The sequence below is a fragment of the Orycteropus afer genome, unplaced genomic scaffold (assembly GCF_000298275.1).
Source record: "Orycteropus afer afer isolate SDZICR_OR568_19922 unplaced genomic scaffold, OryAfe1.0 scaffold00137, whole genome shotgun sequence".
Classification (NCBI taxonomy): Eukaryota; Metazoa; Chordata; class Mammalia; order Tubulidentata; family Orycteropodidae; genus Orycteropus; species Orycteropus afer.
This window is the reverse complement of record NW_006921724.1, coordinates 1,125,650-1,142,100: the sequence shown is the minus strand read 5'-3', so window position 1 is coordinate 1,142,100 and position 16,451 is coordinate 1,125,650. Positions and strand designations below refer to the sequence as shown.

Below are 16,451 nucleotides of genomic sequence, written 5' to 3'. Positions count from 1 at the left end.
CCAGCCGTCTGGTTAGCAGGCAAGTGTCTTAGCCACTATGCTACCAGAGCTCCCAAAATACACAATTAGCTACAATTTATATATTTTCCAGGTTGAAATTCCACTGTTACTAATGACTGCTTAATGAAATCTTGACTTTTCATACTTGCTTCAGGGAAATTTCTAATTGTTCACCTCCTGACAGGTTCTCTGAAGTCTAAACTTAGGCTTACTAGTTCAGTTTACTAAGTCACTGAGGACAAGAGTTCAGCTATATAGCAAAGTGGAGCATTCTCCTTCATAATGGACAGGGCACCCTACAGTCAACCTACACAGCCTCCATGGGAAATAATGGTTGAGTCAAAAGTCACACTGATTTAGAGGACATTTCTCCCTTTTTAGCCTCAGACAACCAAGGTTTTTCAACGTTCCTTGGAGACAGACATGCTAACGAGTCAAGATCCTTTAAGATTTCAGAGTCCTACTGGAGTGATAGTTGAGGGGGAGATTGTTTTGGGTGGCTTTGAAATGCCCAGGCCAACTGTTCTTAGGCAGAAGTGGGTAAGCAACAGTTTGGTGAAGTTTTCTTTAGCATGGGAACTAGTTTTACTCACACTTTCCTTGCCTGAAACCTTGCTGCTCCTGAATCTGTCGAGTCATTCCTGTGACTGAGCTTAGTGCCATGCTATGCTACTTAACATAATCCTGCATTCTCCCTAGCTCAGTTCTATTGCCATGACCCATGTTGATTCACTTGCCTTGCTTCTGGCAGCAAAGTCAACCTTGCTTCTTGTTTGTATGGGGCTTCTATTTTGAGCCAATGACTTCACCACAGATGCAGCCCTTTGGTTGGGAGATTGTATGCAACTATAAGGTTATGCTGGGGCATAAGAACCTACTTGGCAACAAGTACCTAAAAGAGTTCAGGTATCAAAAGGCACAGAGTATTACACATTACATATTTCTAGCTCAGTCACTGAAAATGCTACATGATTTCATCTGCTATTTATACTAACCATCCTTTCATGACTTAGCTGTCTCACAATGCTAACCCAATCAACTATCATGAACTTGTCTCTGACTGCATGAAAGATAATGATCTCCTGAGCTCTTCTCTTCCAGACACCAGAATAAAAGAAAGAACAAGCTTCTATATGCAGAGCTTATTGAGCTACCATAAACACTTTCTGGTGGTCTTTTTCTCAATTAGAAAAACTCTGTTTTCATGTCTCTTTTTTTAAAAGCTCAACTTTGTGGATCAAAGACGTAAATGTAAAACCCAAAACTATAAAACTCATCAAAGATAAAACAGGGGCAAATCTAGGGGCCCTAATCTACAGCATAAATAGACTACCAAGCATAACCCAAAACGCACAGGCACTAGAAGAGAAGCTGGATGAATGGGACCTTTCAAAAATTAAATTCTTATGTGCATCAAAAGATTTCTCCAAAATGGTAAAAAGAGAACCTAGATTGGGAAAAATATTTGGCTACAACATATCTACATATCTGACAATGGATTTATCTCCAAATTTCATAGAAAACTTAATACCTCAACACCAAAAAGACAAACAACCCAATTCAAAAATGGGCAAGGGACATGAACAGGCAAGGGACATCGACAGATTACTTCACTGGTAGCCAACAAACACATAAGGAAATGCTCACAATCATTAGATATTATTGTTGTTATGTGCCGTCGAGTCATTTCCGATTCATATAGACCCCTCCTTGGGTTTCTGAGGCAGTATCACTACGGAAATAGATTGCCCAATCTTCTTTCCAACGAGTGGCTGGTAGGTTTGAACCACAAACCTTCTGGTTAGCAGTCAAGTGCCTTAGGCACTATGCCACCAGAACTCCTAGGGAGATGCAAATCAAAACGATGCGATTATCATCTCACCCCAGCCATAACAGCAAAGTTCAACAAGACAGAAAATAACAAATGCTGGCAAGGCTGTGGAGAGATTGGAACTACCATATACTGCTGGTGGGACTGCAAAATGGTACAGCCATTATGGAACATGGTATGGCATTTCCTTAAAAAACTGAAAATAGAAATACCATTGGATCCAGAAATTCCATTACTAGGAATATAACCTAAAGAGGTAAGAGACAGGACATGAACAGACATATGCACACCCATTTTCATCGCAGCACAATTCATTATAGCAAAGAGATGGAAACAACCTAAATCCCCATCAACAGATGAATGGATAACCAACATATGGTACATTCACCTAATAGAATGCTATGTAATATTAAAGAATAATGAAGAATATGCAAATCATCTCACAACATGGATGAATTTGGAGCACATAATGCTGAGTGAAATAAGTCAATCACAGAAGAACAAATATTGTATCAGCCCATTATTGTAAAAAGTCAAGGCAAGTTTTACTTAGGGAAGGAAATTCACTTTATTGGTTACCAGGGATGGGCAGGAAGGGGAGCGAAAATTTCGGACTAGTTGTGGGTAATTAAAATATATATTGGGAAAAAAAACAAAATGCTCAATTTTGTTCCAAAATAAGTATTTGAAGTATTTTCATTTATATAATTTAAAAAGACAAGATAAAAACAATGCTAACTATAGAAAGAAGACAGAATAAAAAGTTAGGAATAATAATATAAAACCAGAAGTGAACTATGGTAGCATAGTGGCTAAAGCACTTGACTGCTAACCAGAAGGCTGGTGGTTCAAACCCAGCCTCAGAAGGAAGGTTGGGCAATCCTACTTCCGTAGTGATACTGCCTCGGAAACCCAAGGAGGGGTTGCTATGAGTCCGGGCTGACTCGACAGCACATAACAACAACAACAAGAAGTGAACTACAAGGGCCCAGCCATTCGTCACAAATAGTGTTGACTGGAGGACATTATGCTGAGTGAAATAAGTCAATCACAGAAGGACAAATGTTGTATGAGCTCATTACTGTAAAAAGACCAAGGAAGGGTTTGCTTAAGGAAGGGAACTCATTTTGTAGGTTACTGAGGAGAGGAGGGAACAATTTCAGGCTAGTTGGGGGCCACATGCTGAGGTGGGTAAGGGGAGGAATGGTATGGAAAGAGTCTGTGACCAGCATGATAACATTGAGGAAAGGGAGGACACCAAATTGTGCATGTAAGATATAGAAGACAGAGGCTAATACCAGTATACTCACAATACTGCATTACCATTAACACCAAACACCAGGCTACAGATAAACACATAAACAACTGAGAAGATCAGATGGGGGTCAATCAACAGGATTATACTCTAGACCAAAGAGAAGATTCAGCTGAGGTAATCTTGCAAAGACACCAGTGATATAAAATACCCTCAATCATTACAGAAACAACAGAAGACAGACATACTGCCAGACACTGTGGGAGAGAGATCCGATGGATCTACTGACTCAGGATCACAGTATAGGGGGACACTAGACTCAACTGGCACAACAAAATACATAAAAATCTTGTTCCACAACCTACTTTGGTAAGTGTGGTCTTAAAAGCTGTCAAGCAGCCATCTAAGATGCAGTTAATGATGTCCTATTGTCAGAAGCAAAGAAGAGTACAAAAAAATCAAGGGCATTTGGAAACAATCAGCCCTAGGACATGATGGATCTCGAGACCAGAAGAACTAGATGGTTGTAACAACAAGAATTACTGGTCAGATGAGGTCTGGTGGGACCCTCAATACTATGGCCCTGGGATACACTTTGGGCCTGGAATAAAACTCCCAAGGCCTGGATCTCAGTCCAATAGTAAATAAGACACACACGCAGACCAGTCAACCCAGGGTGATGCACCCACATACTCTATGGAGATCCATCCCTTGGAGCAATCGGCCACGGGGCACCAGAGGGGCAACATTCACACAGAGGAAAAGCAGGACACATAGGAGTGCATAAATATGAAGGGTATTGGGTGGGGGCGGTTACTGGGAAGGAGAGCGGGTTAGGTTTGGGAATGGTAACTGGGGAGTGAAACCAAATGTACATGAAATGTTGAATGTCAAACAAATTCTGCTCTGTAAATTTGCACCTAAAGCACTAGATAGATAGATTAGATAGATAGATAGATAGATAGTGTTGAAACTTTCTGGTAGACAAGGCCAAAGAGAATATACAATGAGTTAGGTAACTCAGTATCCATAACATAAAGAGAAAGTAGCCACACAGGAGAAACCTAGTCACTGACAGCAGAGAGAAATGATGTCCTATGGCCTCATAAAGAGGATGCTGCACCGAAGGCCAGAAGACCAGCACAAAGCCTGGCACTTCTGAGAATTTGTGCCCTTGCCACTCAATCAGGTGGCCATTTGTTTTGAGTTGTTGTTGAGTTGAATTTGACTTGGAGTGATCCCATGTATGCAGAACAGAACTGTGTTCCATAGTTTTCAAAGCTGTGACATTTCAGAAGCAGAATGCCAGGCCTGTCTTCCAAGGCACCTCAGGATGGGTTGAACTGTCAAATCTTTCAGCTAACGGTCAAGCGCTTAACTGTCTGCGCCATCCAGGAACCATCCAAGGTGGCCATAAGTATTCCCCTCTATGGCTTTATTAAAACAGAATTTTCCCCAGACAATAGAGTTTACAAAAATATTTCATTTTGCTAAACCCTACAAGTGGCTTATTCAAATATGTGTTCCATGTGTCACTCTGCTGGACAGAGTTTAATGTTTGCTCTTTTCTCATCTCCCAACCAGGAAGTACTCCTCAAACCAGGAGCTGGGTAGAAAGTTGCTGTTCTATCCAACTCCTCTCAGCCTTCAAATTTCCCTAGTCCCATCCTGAGTATAAACAAGTTCTGAGGAACATTTCAACAGCTACCTTTGTGAGTTGACCCTTTTCTTTTGGATATACTTAAATCTCAACAAATGGATTTTTTAACTATGGTCCCAGTAAGCCAAGTTTCTATTTATATGCTACCCCTGCTTTTGATCTAGACTTCTAGAACAAATTCTCCCTTTCTAAAGTGGACTTAATAGCCTTAGTTATCTCTGAACAGAAGGCAGTAGTTTTCTAAAAAGAAACCATGATTTCCTCACTTCTGGCTATGGTAATAATTATTTCAATCAATATGTAACTGATAATCTTAGCTAACAGAACTCAAGATCAGTAGATGCAAATGAGACGCTTTGGGAGACTAAAGTTCTAGTATACCTGAGCTCTCTCTGTAAGCTATTCTTGCAACACTTCTTGGGACTAAGATGAAGATGATGATGATGAAAATAACAGTGGTAATAACAGTGGTGGCCAATACTTACCAAGCTCTTACTATATTATATACCTGGCAGTTTTAAGTACTTTGTAAGTGTTAATTTATTTAATCCTCACAACGACCTTACAAAATAAAAACTATTCCCCACGTTTTCCAGATGAGGAATTAAAGCATAGATAGACAAGGTAACTAATGTGCCCAAGACCGGAACTAGTATAGAACCCCACCTGGACTTGGAGAACCCCACCTGGACTTAGAGAACCCCACCTGGACTTGGAGAACCCCACCTGGACTTGGACCCAGCCAGTCTGACTTCAGAGCTCACACTCTGAACCACTAACATTATGCTGCCTCTCAAGATAAAGACTTTAACTGGGAACTTGGTTACCATAAAATAGTTTTAGTTAACCAAGCAAACTGAATTACAAGTAAATGAAAAATCAGATTTATAGTCCTTTTAGCTTTCTTATCAGGCAACTTACAGAGGTTCTAAAAAAACTGCAGAAAACCCCATCACTTCAGTATGTCACAAAGAAACTCCAAATGGGCAATACTAGAAAGAATTCTTTGTTAGCCGACAACGCAGAAGAGCTCTGTGACTGAGGCTTGTACGAGCACAGTCAAACCTGTATTCTCCTAATTATGCATCTACAACTAAAGAGAGGCTTCAGACAGTGAGTTACCTTGCTTTGTTCTGAGTTTCTTTTCAACTTTTCTTCCAGGCTTCTGATCTCTGTTAAGCCCTTAAATCTTGTCTGTTCATAATTTTCATAGGCATTCTCCAGCTGCTGTCGTAGTTCTTTATATTCCTTTTCAATCCTTGAAATATCTCCCTAAAAGTAAATTACAAAATTATCTATTAAAAATAGTTACAAATGCCTTTTTCTGATCTTGTTCTTAACTCTTAAAATAAGAATAAAAGGCAAATGAAAACTTACAAGGGAAATATCATAATAATCAAAAAATTAAAAACTCCCAAGCATTGTTTAGCAAAGGCAGCTATTGTTTTAATATAGTTATTCATATTATTGGAATTCAATCTGTGCTATAATTGCTGTTGCTGTCCAGTTGACATCAATTTTACTTCTGAATATTTACTGGTACTGAAATGGTTCAGTAATTATGAGATCAACAGTTTGATATGAATGCTATCCTCCATAGTTAACATTAAGAACTATTTATTAGGTTTAAAAAACTATATATATTATGTATGTGCAGCAACAAACAACAGAACGTATCAACATTGGCCCTAATTTTAAATGTTTCATATAGAAAGTTGCTGATTATTTCAAAAAGACAAGTTAAAATATTATCAGCAAATTGTTTTCAGTTATGTAACTGTCTCATGGACCAGTTTTTTTTTTTAAATCCAACAAAACACACCAACTATTCTGTTTCATACTGCTATAAGCAATCACACTTGTATCTGTAAGAGGTATAAGTTTGATAGTGGCATCTCTTCCTAGCTGCAGTGACTGGCCAACCCAGTGATGGGGGCCTTGGAAGCCACATGCTGGAACTCTATCCATTCCAGTAGCTCAAACTTGGTCCATTTTTTACATCTCCAGTGCCTCTCCAACACTTTGGCCTCTTCCACTTCTCTTAATAAGCAAGTTGAAAAATGCAGGCAAGCAAATATCTGAAACTCTGTGGATTATCAGTCAGAGAACTGTGAACTATGGCCAGGGTGACCACATACGTCACTTTGCATTCAAGAATCTCCATTTATGCCCGCTCAGACCAGTAATTTAGCACTATGAAGAGTCCCTATTTAAATAATAAATTAACTGGTTAAACCTTACTATGATCCAGCAGCAAAAGTATTTATTTAGTTCTGTTTTCAGTCTCAATCCAGCAAAAGGATCACAATGAACAGCAACTTAGAATTAAGAATTAATTTATATGTCCCAAACCACCAGCAGAGATAGGAAGAAAGGTAAATACTGTCTCTATGTTATTATATTTAAACTTCACAATTCTGTGAGAAATATAATTTTCTTCCTACAGATCAGAAAACTGAGGCTCAGAGAAGTTAGGCAACTTCTCAAAGTCCTAGTAATCAAAGTCCTGAAACCAAGAGCAAATCTGGGAAAGAGTTGGTGAATTTTCTTAACCCTGATGAAAATACCTACCTGAGGGTCAAAAACAATGACTTGCTGAACAATAGAATATAACTTATAACTGGTTTAAAGGTAAGTACAGTATAAGAACTTGACACCAATTTTGTAACTCAGTATATATATGGTTTAAACATATAAAGACAAAAATATTTACTCTGGTACTGTTTGTAAGCATGAACAGTTGATAAAATCTAAATGTTAAATGATAAGAAGTTGGTCAAATTAACTATTATATATACATACAATGAGATATTAGACATCCATTAAAAATGATGCTATAAATCCATATTTACCAACATGGAAAAAAGCCTATTAAATACTAAGTGAAGATGGCAAATTGCAAATGCAACGTATATGGTGTGCGTAGATTTCCTTTTTAAATTTTATTTTTTAAAATACTGCTTATTTATACACAAATGTGAAAATAAGCCTGGGAAGATGCAAATAAACATGGGTAATGGGACTGTAGGTGATTTTTAGTTTTCTTTCATAACTGTCTGTATTGTCTATTCAAAAATATTTTAAGGGTTCTGTATGATTTTTATAATTGGCTAAAACTATAAATTTAAATTCGCTTTTAAGGCTAAGGTAGGCCAGATGCCAGCCATGGTATTTTCAATCGCCTGATAGTGTGAGTTAGACGATGAAGAAGAAGATGGCAGAAGAACTGATGCATTTGAATTGTGGTTTTAGCAAACAATATTGAAAATTGACAGAAGAATGAACGAATCTATCTTGGAAGAAGTACAGCCAGAATGCTCCTTAGAAGCAAGAACAGCCACACTTTGTCTCTTGTACTTTGGTCATGTTATCACAAGGGACTAGACCCTGGAGAAGAGTATTATTATGCTGGGTAAAGTAGAGGGTCAGTGAAAAAGGGGAAGACCTTCCACAAGGTGGACTGACACAGTGGCTGCAACGATGGGCTGACACACAGCAATGATTGTGAGGATGGCTCAGGGTCAGGCACTGTTTCCTTCTGTTGAACACAGGGTCACTATGAGTAGGAACTGACTTGACAGCACCTAACAACAACAAAACTATAAAGCTGTAGTACAAACAGTAGCAGGCAATGCAAAGGTCTAACTTAACTTTTTCCTACTTAACTATATGTTTTGAAAATCATTCCATATTAGTAATTATAGAACTGCCTCATTTTAAAATGACAAAGTGATATTTCATTGTATGGATGTAGCATAATTTATTCAACTACTCTAGTGGCATAGTGCCTAAGGCATCTGACTGCTAACCAGAAGGCTGGTGGTTCAAACTTCCAACCACTCTTCAGAAGGAAGAGTGGGCAATTTACTTCCGTAGAGATACCGCCTCAGAAACCCAAGGAGGGGTCGCTATGAGTGGGAACTGACTCGATGGCACTGAGTTGTTTTTTTTTTAAGTCTATATTGAAGGACATTTAAGCTTTCTTCAATTTTTGCTGTTACAAATATGGCTGAAAAAAATTTGGGAATATCCTTGTTCACCGGTCTCTATCTTCGTATGTTGTTATGTGCCACTGAGTTGGCTCTGACTCGTAGCAACCCTATGTACAACAGAACAGAACACTGCCCATCCTGTGCCAGCCTCAAATTCTTTACTCTGAGCCCATGGTTGTACTCACCGTGTATAGATGAATTCCAAATTGCCTTCCCCAGAAACTTACATTTTTAAATTCCACATTCTGATCAATAAAGTTAATTGTCTGTTTTTCTTTTCTGAAGTGGGGCTGGGCATCTTTTAAAATCATCTATACTTTTCTTATTGTGGACTGTCTCTTCATATCCATTCTCATCTCTGCATCAGGATGTTAATCTTTTTCTTACTTCGTATGCTAAGTAAATTAGTTCTCTACCTATGTTTTTATGCCATGTGTGTGTTATCTATATATATACATGTACATGTCTATATGCTACACTTACATATGCTTACTTTATATATGTATATATATATACATATAAACACACACATTTTTGCCATGCAATTTATTGTGGAATTTTTTCTATTAAGATACTTCTAACAGGTTCTTGTTCATATATATGGAAATGTTATTTACTGTGTATCTAATCACCCTTGTGAATTCTATTACATTTTGGTATATGTTTTCAGTTGATCATTTTGGATTTTCCAGGTACATGTTCTTAGCCTTTGTAAATAATGACACAACTTCTTCTCTCCAATTTTATTTCTTTCTCTTATCTAACTGTGTCATCTAATATCTCTGGAATAATAATAAATAATAATGGTGATATTTCATGTTTAAGCAAGATGATTGTTTTTGGCTTAAGAGAGAAAAATATTAACATGCTGAGAAGCATTCATCTATTGCCATTTTAATGAGTTTTAGTCAAGAAAGGACACTGAATTTTATCTAATGCCTTTTCAGCAACTACGGAGTTGATCAAATAATTATTCTCTTATGATATATTAGCATGGTAAATTATATTAATAGATTTTTTAATTAAACCATTCTTAAATTGGTGAAGGTTTCTATAATGCCTTCCTCCATCACTCATTAATTATAAATTTTAATTCATGCTTAATATTGTTGTTAGGTGCCATCAAGGCTGTTCTGACTCACAGCAACCCCACGTACAACAGAACAAAACACTGCCCGGTCAGCCTCACAACTCTTGCTATGCTTGAGTTCATCATCACAGTCACTGTGTCAACCCATCTTATTGAGGATCTTCCCCTATATTGTTGGTCCTCTATTTAATTATATTGTGCTTAACATATACTCTGAGATAAATGAGCTAGAAAAACTTACCTTTTCCTCGGACCCCTTCTCAATTTCCAATAATAAAAATAAAACAAGTTTTCCATTCTAAAGTTTATTCCATGATGACTTTGTATGGGATTAGTTGGCTCCAAGATAGTTCTGGTTTATCACCTCCATCTTGTTAATGAAAATTAAACCTTTAAATGGCTTATTATGATTTTGACTTACTGGGATTGCCTCAAAAGGCTCATAAGGCTCAGTATTGACCTCCTGGTGTACTACGTTCCAGGTCACCTACAGGGTAAAATAAACACTTAAAAATATGCACATTTGAAGTCAATTCATCTGATAAATTGCACTAGTAAAATAAGACCATCAAGTAGTAACATTTTAAAATTTGTCTACAGTTTTTTTAAGGTTTTTTTTTTTTTGCCAATTTAAATAATGTTCCATGTTTTCTACAAACATCTATATCAGGGAAGAATTATCATTTAGAATCAATATAACTGAAAGTGGTTTTAATTCACTAACTCTTCAACATAATTTTTCAAAGCTCCTTAGAAAATAAGAAACGTTAATGAGGAGAGAGGAAATCCTTTCAAGATTTAATGAATTCAGGCTTTGTAAAGGCAAGGATAGAGGAACCTCAAATTATTCTTATGCTTGATAGGAAAGGAAGTCTTAGACCCATTCCTCATGTTCTCTTCATCTGGTAGAATCTTCTAACTTCTTCACTCCTCCCCTGGTTTGGCAGAAGAAATGGCACATGTACCCCAGACTCTTCTTTTTTCTACCTCTTGGGACCTGGCTGCCTGCCGAGACACATTCCCCCCTCCACCTTACCCTCCTCCATGTAGTAAGTCTTATGAGCAGACTTCGTGCACTGCTGTAACTGTATGGGCAAGTGCGTATGATGTGAGGGTCACTGTTAGGACATACGCTTTTTTACAGCTATAAGCCACATCCTTCTGCCATGGCTCTATTAAGGATTCAGATGGTGTTTTAGCTCCATCTGCTGACTCCTTTATCTTATTTCTCAGTCGGCGCAGAATTTGAGGAGGGAAGAATAGTATTTATTAGAAGGGAGCTCTGGTAGCACAGTGGATAAGGCACTTGACTGCTAACCAGAAGGCTGGCGGTTCAAACCCACCAGCCACTCCTTGCAAGGAAAATGGGGCAATCTACTTCCGTAGTGATACTGCCTCGGGAACCCAAGGAGGGCTCACTATGGGGATGGCATATAACAACAACATGCTTCTTTCTCACAAGATCATCTGTCATGTCCTACAATAGCGTCCATATTTCAAAAATGTTTTCATTTTTTAAATTAATTACAAAGCTAACTTTTAAGGATTTTAGTAACTACAGTGGTAATGAAAGATGAAAAGAAAAACTTAACTTCAGTATTAAGATGACTTTTTCCTATTTGTCTTACCTGCACGGCAGCCATTTGGGTAGGTGGACGAGCTGTGACTGCCCTGGTCCTGATTCTATTTCCTTCCTCCTTAGTGGCAGACTTTCCACCGTGACCACCATTTCTGCCAGATTCATTGAGCGCTATGTCACCATTACCTAAGCTGCAGTCTGACTTCACTGATGTTCCCAGACAGCCCTCAAGGATTTGTGTTTTGAAGGCATTCTGGCTACCAGAGGCATTCTCAGCATTCATGCGATGACCCTCAAAATAAGCAGCTGCTCTGGGATCTGGACTATGATGGGTTACAAAAGATGGCACCACTGGAGCAGCTCTTTGCAGCTGACACTGAGAAATGTTGGCCAAAGGTGTATATATGCCAGCATACTGGGGCAAACTTGACAGCACATTTATGTACGCTGGTGGTGTCTGTGTGATGTCATACCCCTGGAAAGGAAGATACGTGCAGTAGCCTGGGACCAAACGGAGCTGAGGCCAGTAGGCTAATTTCACATCCTCAGACAGTGGTTTGGGAGCATGAGAGGAGACTAGGATGTGATCTGCATTCTCAGAGACTGGTTGGGGAGGATCAGAAGAGATCTGTTTGGGCTCCCCATCTTCAGAAACTGGTCTGGAAATATCTTCAGATACCAATTTGGTCTCCGCATCTTTGCAAGCTGGGTCGGGGGAATTAGCAGATGCTGTTTCGGGCGTCACATCCTCAGAAGCTGGTGCTGAAGATGAATCTGACGCTGGTGTAATTTCCCCAGCATCGGGGTTCAGAAAAAATGGTAAATATAGATCATCTTCTATGACTGAAAGTTCATCCACATCTTCCTGAACAGTTTTCTTCTTTCCCTTTTTCTTGATCCGTGATGAAACTTTCCTCAGTGCAATACAGTTGTCGATCACAACGAAACGAGGACATTTCAGCAGAAACTGTTTCAAACCTCCTGCTTTTTGTACTATCTGTCGAGTCTCTTCTGGGAAAAATCGATATTCATTGGAGAATACCCTGTCTTTTATGTCCAAGGGGCCATTGTTTTCCAAAAACTCAGAGAAGTAACTTGAAAAAAATTATAATTACATTAGTTACTACAGGAAGTATCTGTACATATTTATTTGGAAGAAATGTTTATTCTCCCAAATCAAAAATATTATTTCCCCTCTCACTGATCTTAACCTCTCTTTAACAAACATACTATATTCATGCCAAGTATCTGAGTAAGGTTAATTAACTATAAAATGAACCTACTGCCAATGATTTGATTCTGACTAACAGCAACCCCAAATAGTGTTTTCAAGACTGTAAATCTTTAGGAAGTAGACTGCCCCATCTTCCTCCCACAGAGAAGCTGGTGGGTTTGAACCACTGACCTTTTGGTTAGCGGCCAAATGCCTTACCCACTACGCCATAATGATATTATAAACAAAATTTTATCTACTTAAAAAATAACCCTTTTAAAATTTTTTTAGGGAAAACATAAGAGAGGATAAAAGTTATATTTTTAACTACAAAGCTCAAAAGATCTTACTTGAATCTAAATCTATTAAAACTCTATTTGGGAACGTTTATTGATTCAGAGGTAATGCACTTACTCATGTGTGATCAAGATCCAGACAAACCCAGAGTAATGGGCTGAACCCTAAATCTGCCCCCCATTGTGGACTGTTTTTTTTTCTTTCCCAATCCAATTCTGGGTCTGTTTTCTGCTCCCACTCTTGTATCAATCTCAAAGAGGCCTCTACTTGATTTTTTTTTTTTTTCATTGTGATTTGGGTGAAAATTTACAGAGCAACTTCACTTTCCATACAGCAGTTCACATACACTTTGTCTCATGACATTGACTATAATTTATCCCGATGCAACAGCTCCCCTCCCACTTCCTCCCGATAGTTACCTCTTCCCTGATTTTTGTATTCAGTCAATAACAGCAGTGTAACTATCAAGAAAGAGCGGGCATCACCAGGAAGGATATTTTTCAAGGGCCAAAATCTCCATAGGGGCTTTCTAAGCAAATCAATGTTAATAATAAGGGCAACTTATTTAGAAGGGAGGCAAAAAAAAAAAAAAAAAAAATCCTTTTTTTTTTTTTAAAGCCGAAGAAAACCAGATTTGTGCAAAGCTGCTGCAAATAAATACATATGACAATTAATAATGATTAACTTCTATTTAAAACAATTAATGTTCTGATGCATAGAAACCAAATGCCACTACTCTGTCAGCTCAACTTCTCTAAGTAGCTAATTTCTTTTAATTTGTTTTACAATGAATACTTTTCACTTAGAATAATCTCTGGAACTGATATGAACTCATGGGACCTTTTGGATACAGGTTGTCATAGAAGCTAACAGGTTAAATATGGATTTGCTTTAAGATCAAACTTCATTTTTACAGAGAAATCTAAAAGCAAAGGGGGTTGAGGGAAGATAAAGTTAAAAATAAATCAATAAATCACAGTAGTTTCAGGAACAGATGATCTTGGTTGAAAGCAGAGAATAACAGAAAGACGTTTTCTTGACTATACAAAGCCATTCGAGTGGATTATAACAAATTATGGATAACATTATGAAGAATGACAATTCCAGAACACTTAATTGTGCTTATGCAGAGCCTGTACATAGATCAAGAGGCAGTTGTTCAAGCAGAACAAGGGAATACTGTGCAGTTTAAAATCAAGAAAGGTGTGTGTCAGGGTTGTATATTTTCACCATACTTACTCAATCTATATGCTGAGTAAATAATCTGAGCAGCTAGACTAGATAAAGAAAAACACAGCACCAGGATTAGAAGAAGAGTCACTAATAATTTGTAATATGCAGATGACATAACCTTGTTTGCTGAAAGTGAAGAGAACTTAAAGCATTTACTGGTGAAGATCAATACTACAACCTTCAATATGGATTATACCTTAACACAAAGAAAACAAAAATCCTCACAACTAGGCCAATAAGTAACATCGTGATAAATGAAGAAAAGACTGAAGTTGTCAAGGATTTAATTTTACTTGGACCCACAATCAATGCCCATTGGGAACAGAAGTCAACAAATCAAATGACACATTGCACTTGGCCAATCTGCTGCCAAAGACCTTTTTAAAGTGTTTAAAAACAAAGATGTGTCTTTGCCTGACCCAAGCCGTGATATTTTCAATCGGCTCATATGCATGCAAGAGTAAGACAATGAATAAGGAAGACTGAAGAAGAAGTGATACATTTGAATTATGGTGCTGGTGAAGAATACCATGAACTGTCAGAAGAACGAACAAATCTGTTTTGGAAGAAGGACAGTTAGAACGCTTCTTAGACTAATTAATGAATAGTGTATGTATATTTAGAGCTTTAAAAGATAAAATAAAATATGATGGTGAGACTTCATCATATTTTGGACATTCTATCAGAAGAGACCAGTTTCCAAAGAAGGACATCATGCCTGGTAAAGGAGAAAGTCAGTGAAAAGAGGAAGACCCTAAATGAGATGGATTGACACAGTGGCTGCAATAATGTGCTCAAATGTAGCAACAATTGTGTGGATGGAGCAAGACTGAGCAGTATTTTGTACCGCTGTACAAAGGGGCACTATGAGTCGGAATTGACTCAATGCTACCTAACAACAATAGTCGCAGGTACAGTAATCATTAAGGATTTTGGCTGATGGACATAAATAATACTGGCTACACTATCTGTACCAAGAAAGATCTGTTCAGTCAGTATTGTCATTGAACAAAAGGAGACTAATTAATGAATAGTGTATGTATATTTAGAGCTTTAAAAGATAAAGTATTTTATTTGTTGGACTGTATAGTTTTGTTCTCCATATGAATACTAAAGATATTACTGAAAAACAAAGTTTCCTGTCTGGACTAAAAAACTTAAAATTGTGATAACTAAAGACAGACACCACATGAAAGGAAATTACTCTCAGTAATTTAGCAATGAGGTATTTAACAACAAAAAGGGATTAGCAATATAAATTATCATGCAGATTCATACGATGATTACCAAGCAGCTAATTAAAGTTTTGATTCTGAAGAAGACTTAAGGATATAAAAAAAAATATTTAGGTGACAAAGGCAAATGACAAAACAGAATGTATACTAAAATCACAATGTGTAAACTTAAAAAATGTTCTACCCATATGCATTTTAGAAGTCTGAAAGGATACAGACCAAAAATTTACTGTGGCTGTATCTTAGTGGTTAATCCTTAGCATAGCAAGGATTGTGAGGATGGTGAAGGACTGGGCAGTGTTTCATTCTGCTGTACACAGGGTCACTCTGAGTCAAAACCAACTCTATGGCACCAAACAACCTCTTAGTCAGGTCCCAAGAGGGCATGAATGGTTTGTGCTTAACTGCTAACCTGCCCTTGAAGGTTGGCTGTTGGAACCTACCCAGCAGTACCATGGAAGAAAAGATCTGGGGATCTGGTGCTGTGAAGGATTTTTAAAAAACAAAACAAAAAAAATCATTGCTGTTGAGTCAATTCTCAAGAAAATCCTACAGAGCACTTCTACTTGTAACACATGGGGTCACTGGGAGCTGAAATTGACTCGACAGCAATGGACAACAATATCTCAGAGGTAGAATCATTCACAGTATTTCTTCCTTTTATACTTCATTCTGAAATTTTTTAATTTCCATAATAATCTGTATTATTACTTTTATAACCAGAAAAAAAGTTTTTTCTCAAAGAAAAATAACTCTCATTTTTTTCCCACTAGCTAATTAGCAATAATTTTTTCCTAATATCAAGTAAACCAAAATTTAACTCAACAAAGAAGCCTTAACTCAAAGACCATATAGTAAATAAAATTTTTATAGTTAATGCTATTTGTCCCACAGAATGTAGAAATTATAGAACAATATCTTTAATATCACATGCAAGTAAGATCTTACTGAAGATAATTCAGAAACATTTGCAGCAGTATATTGACAGAGAACTTCCAGAGGTTCAAGCTGGATTCAGAAGAGGACGTGGAACAAGGGATATCATAGCTGTTGTCAGATGGATCTT

General features: G+C 37.6%; 1 protein-coding gene across 1 annotated transcript in view; it reads right to left on the bottom strand.

Moving 5' to 3' along the window:
- TTC3 (tetratricopeptide repeat domain 3) overlaps positions 1–16,451 on the bottom strand; it is a 129,652-nt gene that overhangs the window by 29,167 nt on the left and 84,034 nt on the right. The window contains exons 31-33 of the mRNA XM_007945559.1: positions 11,457–12,501; positions 10,250–10,315; positions 5,869–6,018 (exon numbers count right to left, since the gene is read on the bottom strand). Of these exons, the coding sequence (XP_007943750.1) occupies positions 5,869–6,018; positions 10,250–10,315; positions 11,457–12,501 (1,261 nt within the window). The remainder of the gene's footprint in view (positions 1–5,868; positions 6,019–10,249; positions 10,316–11,456; positions 12,502–16,451) is intronic.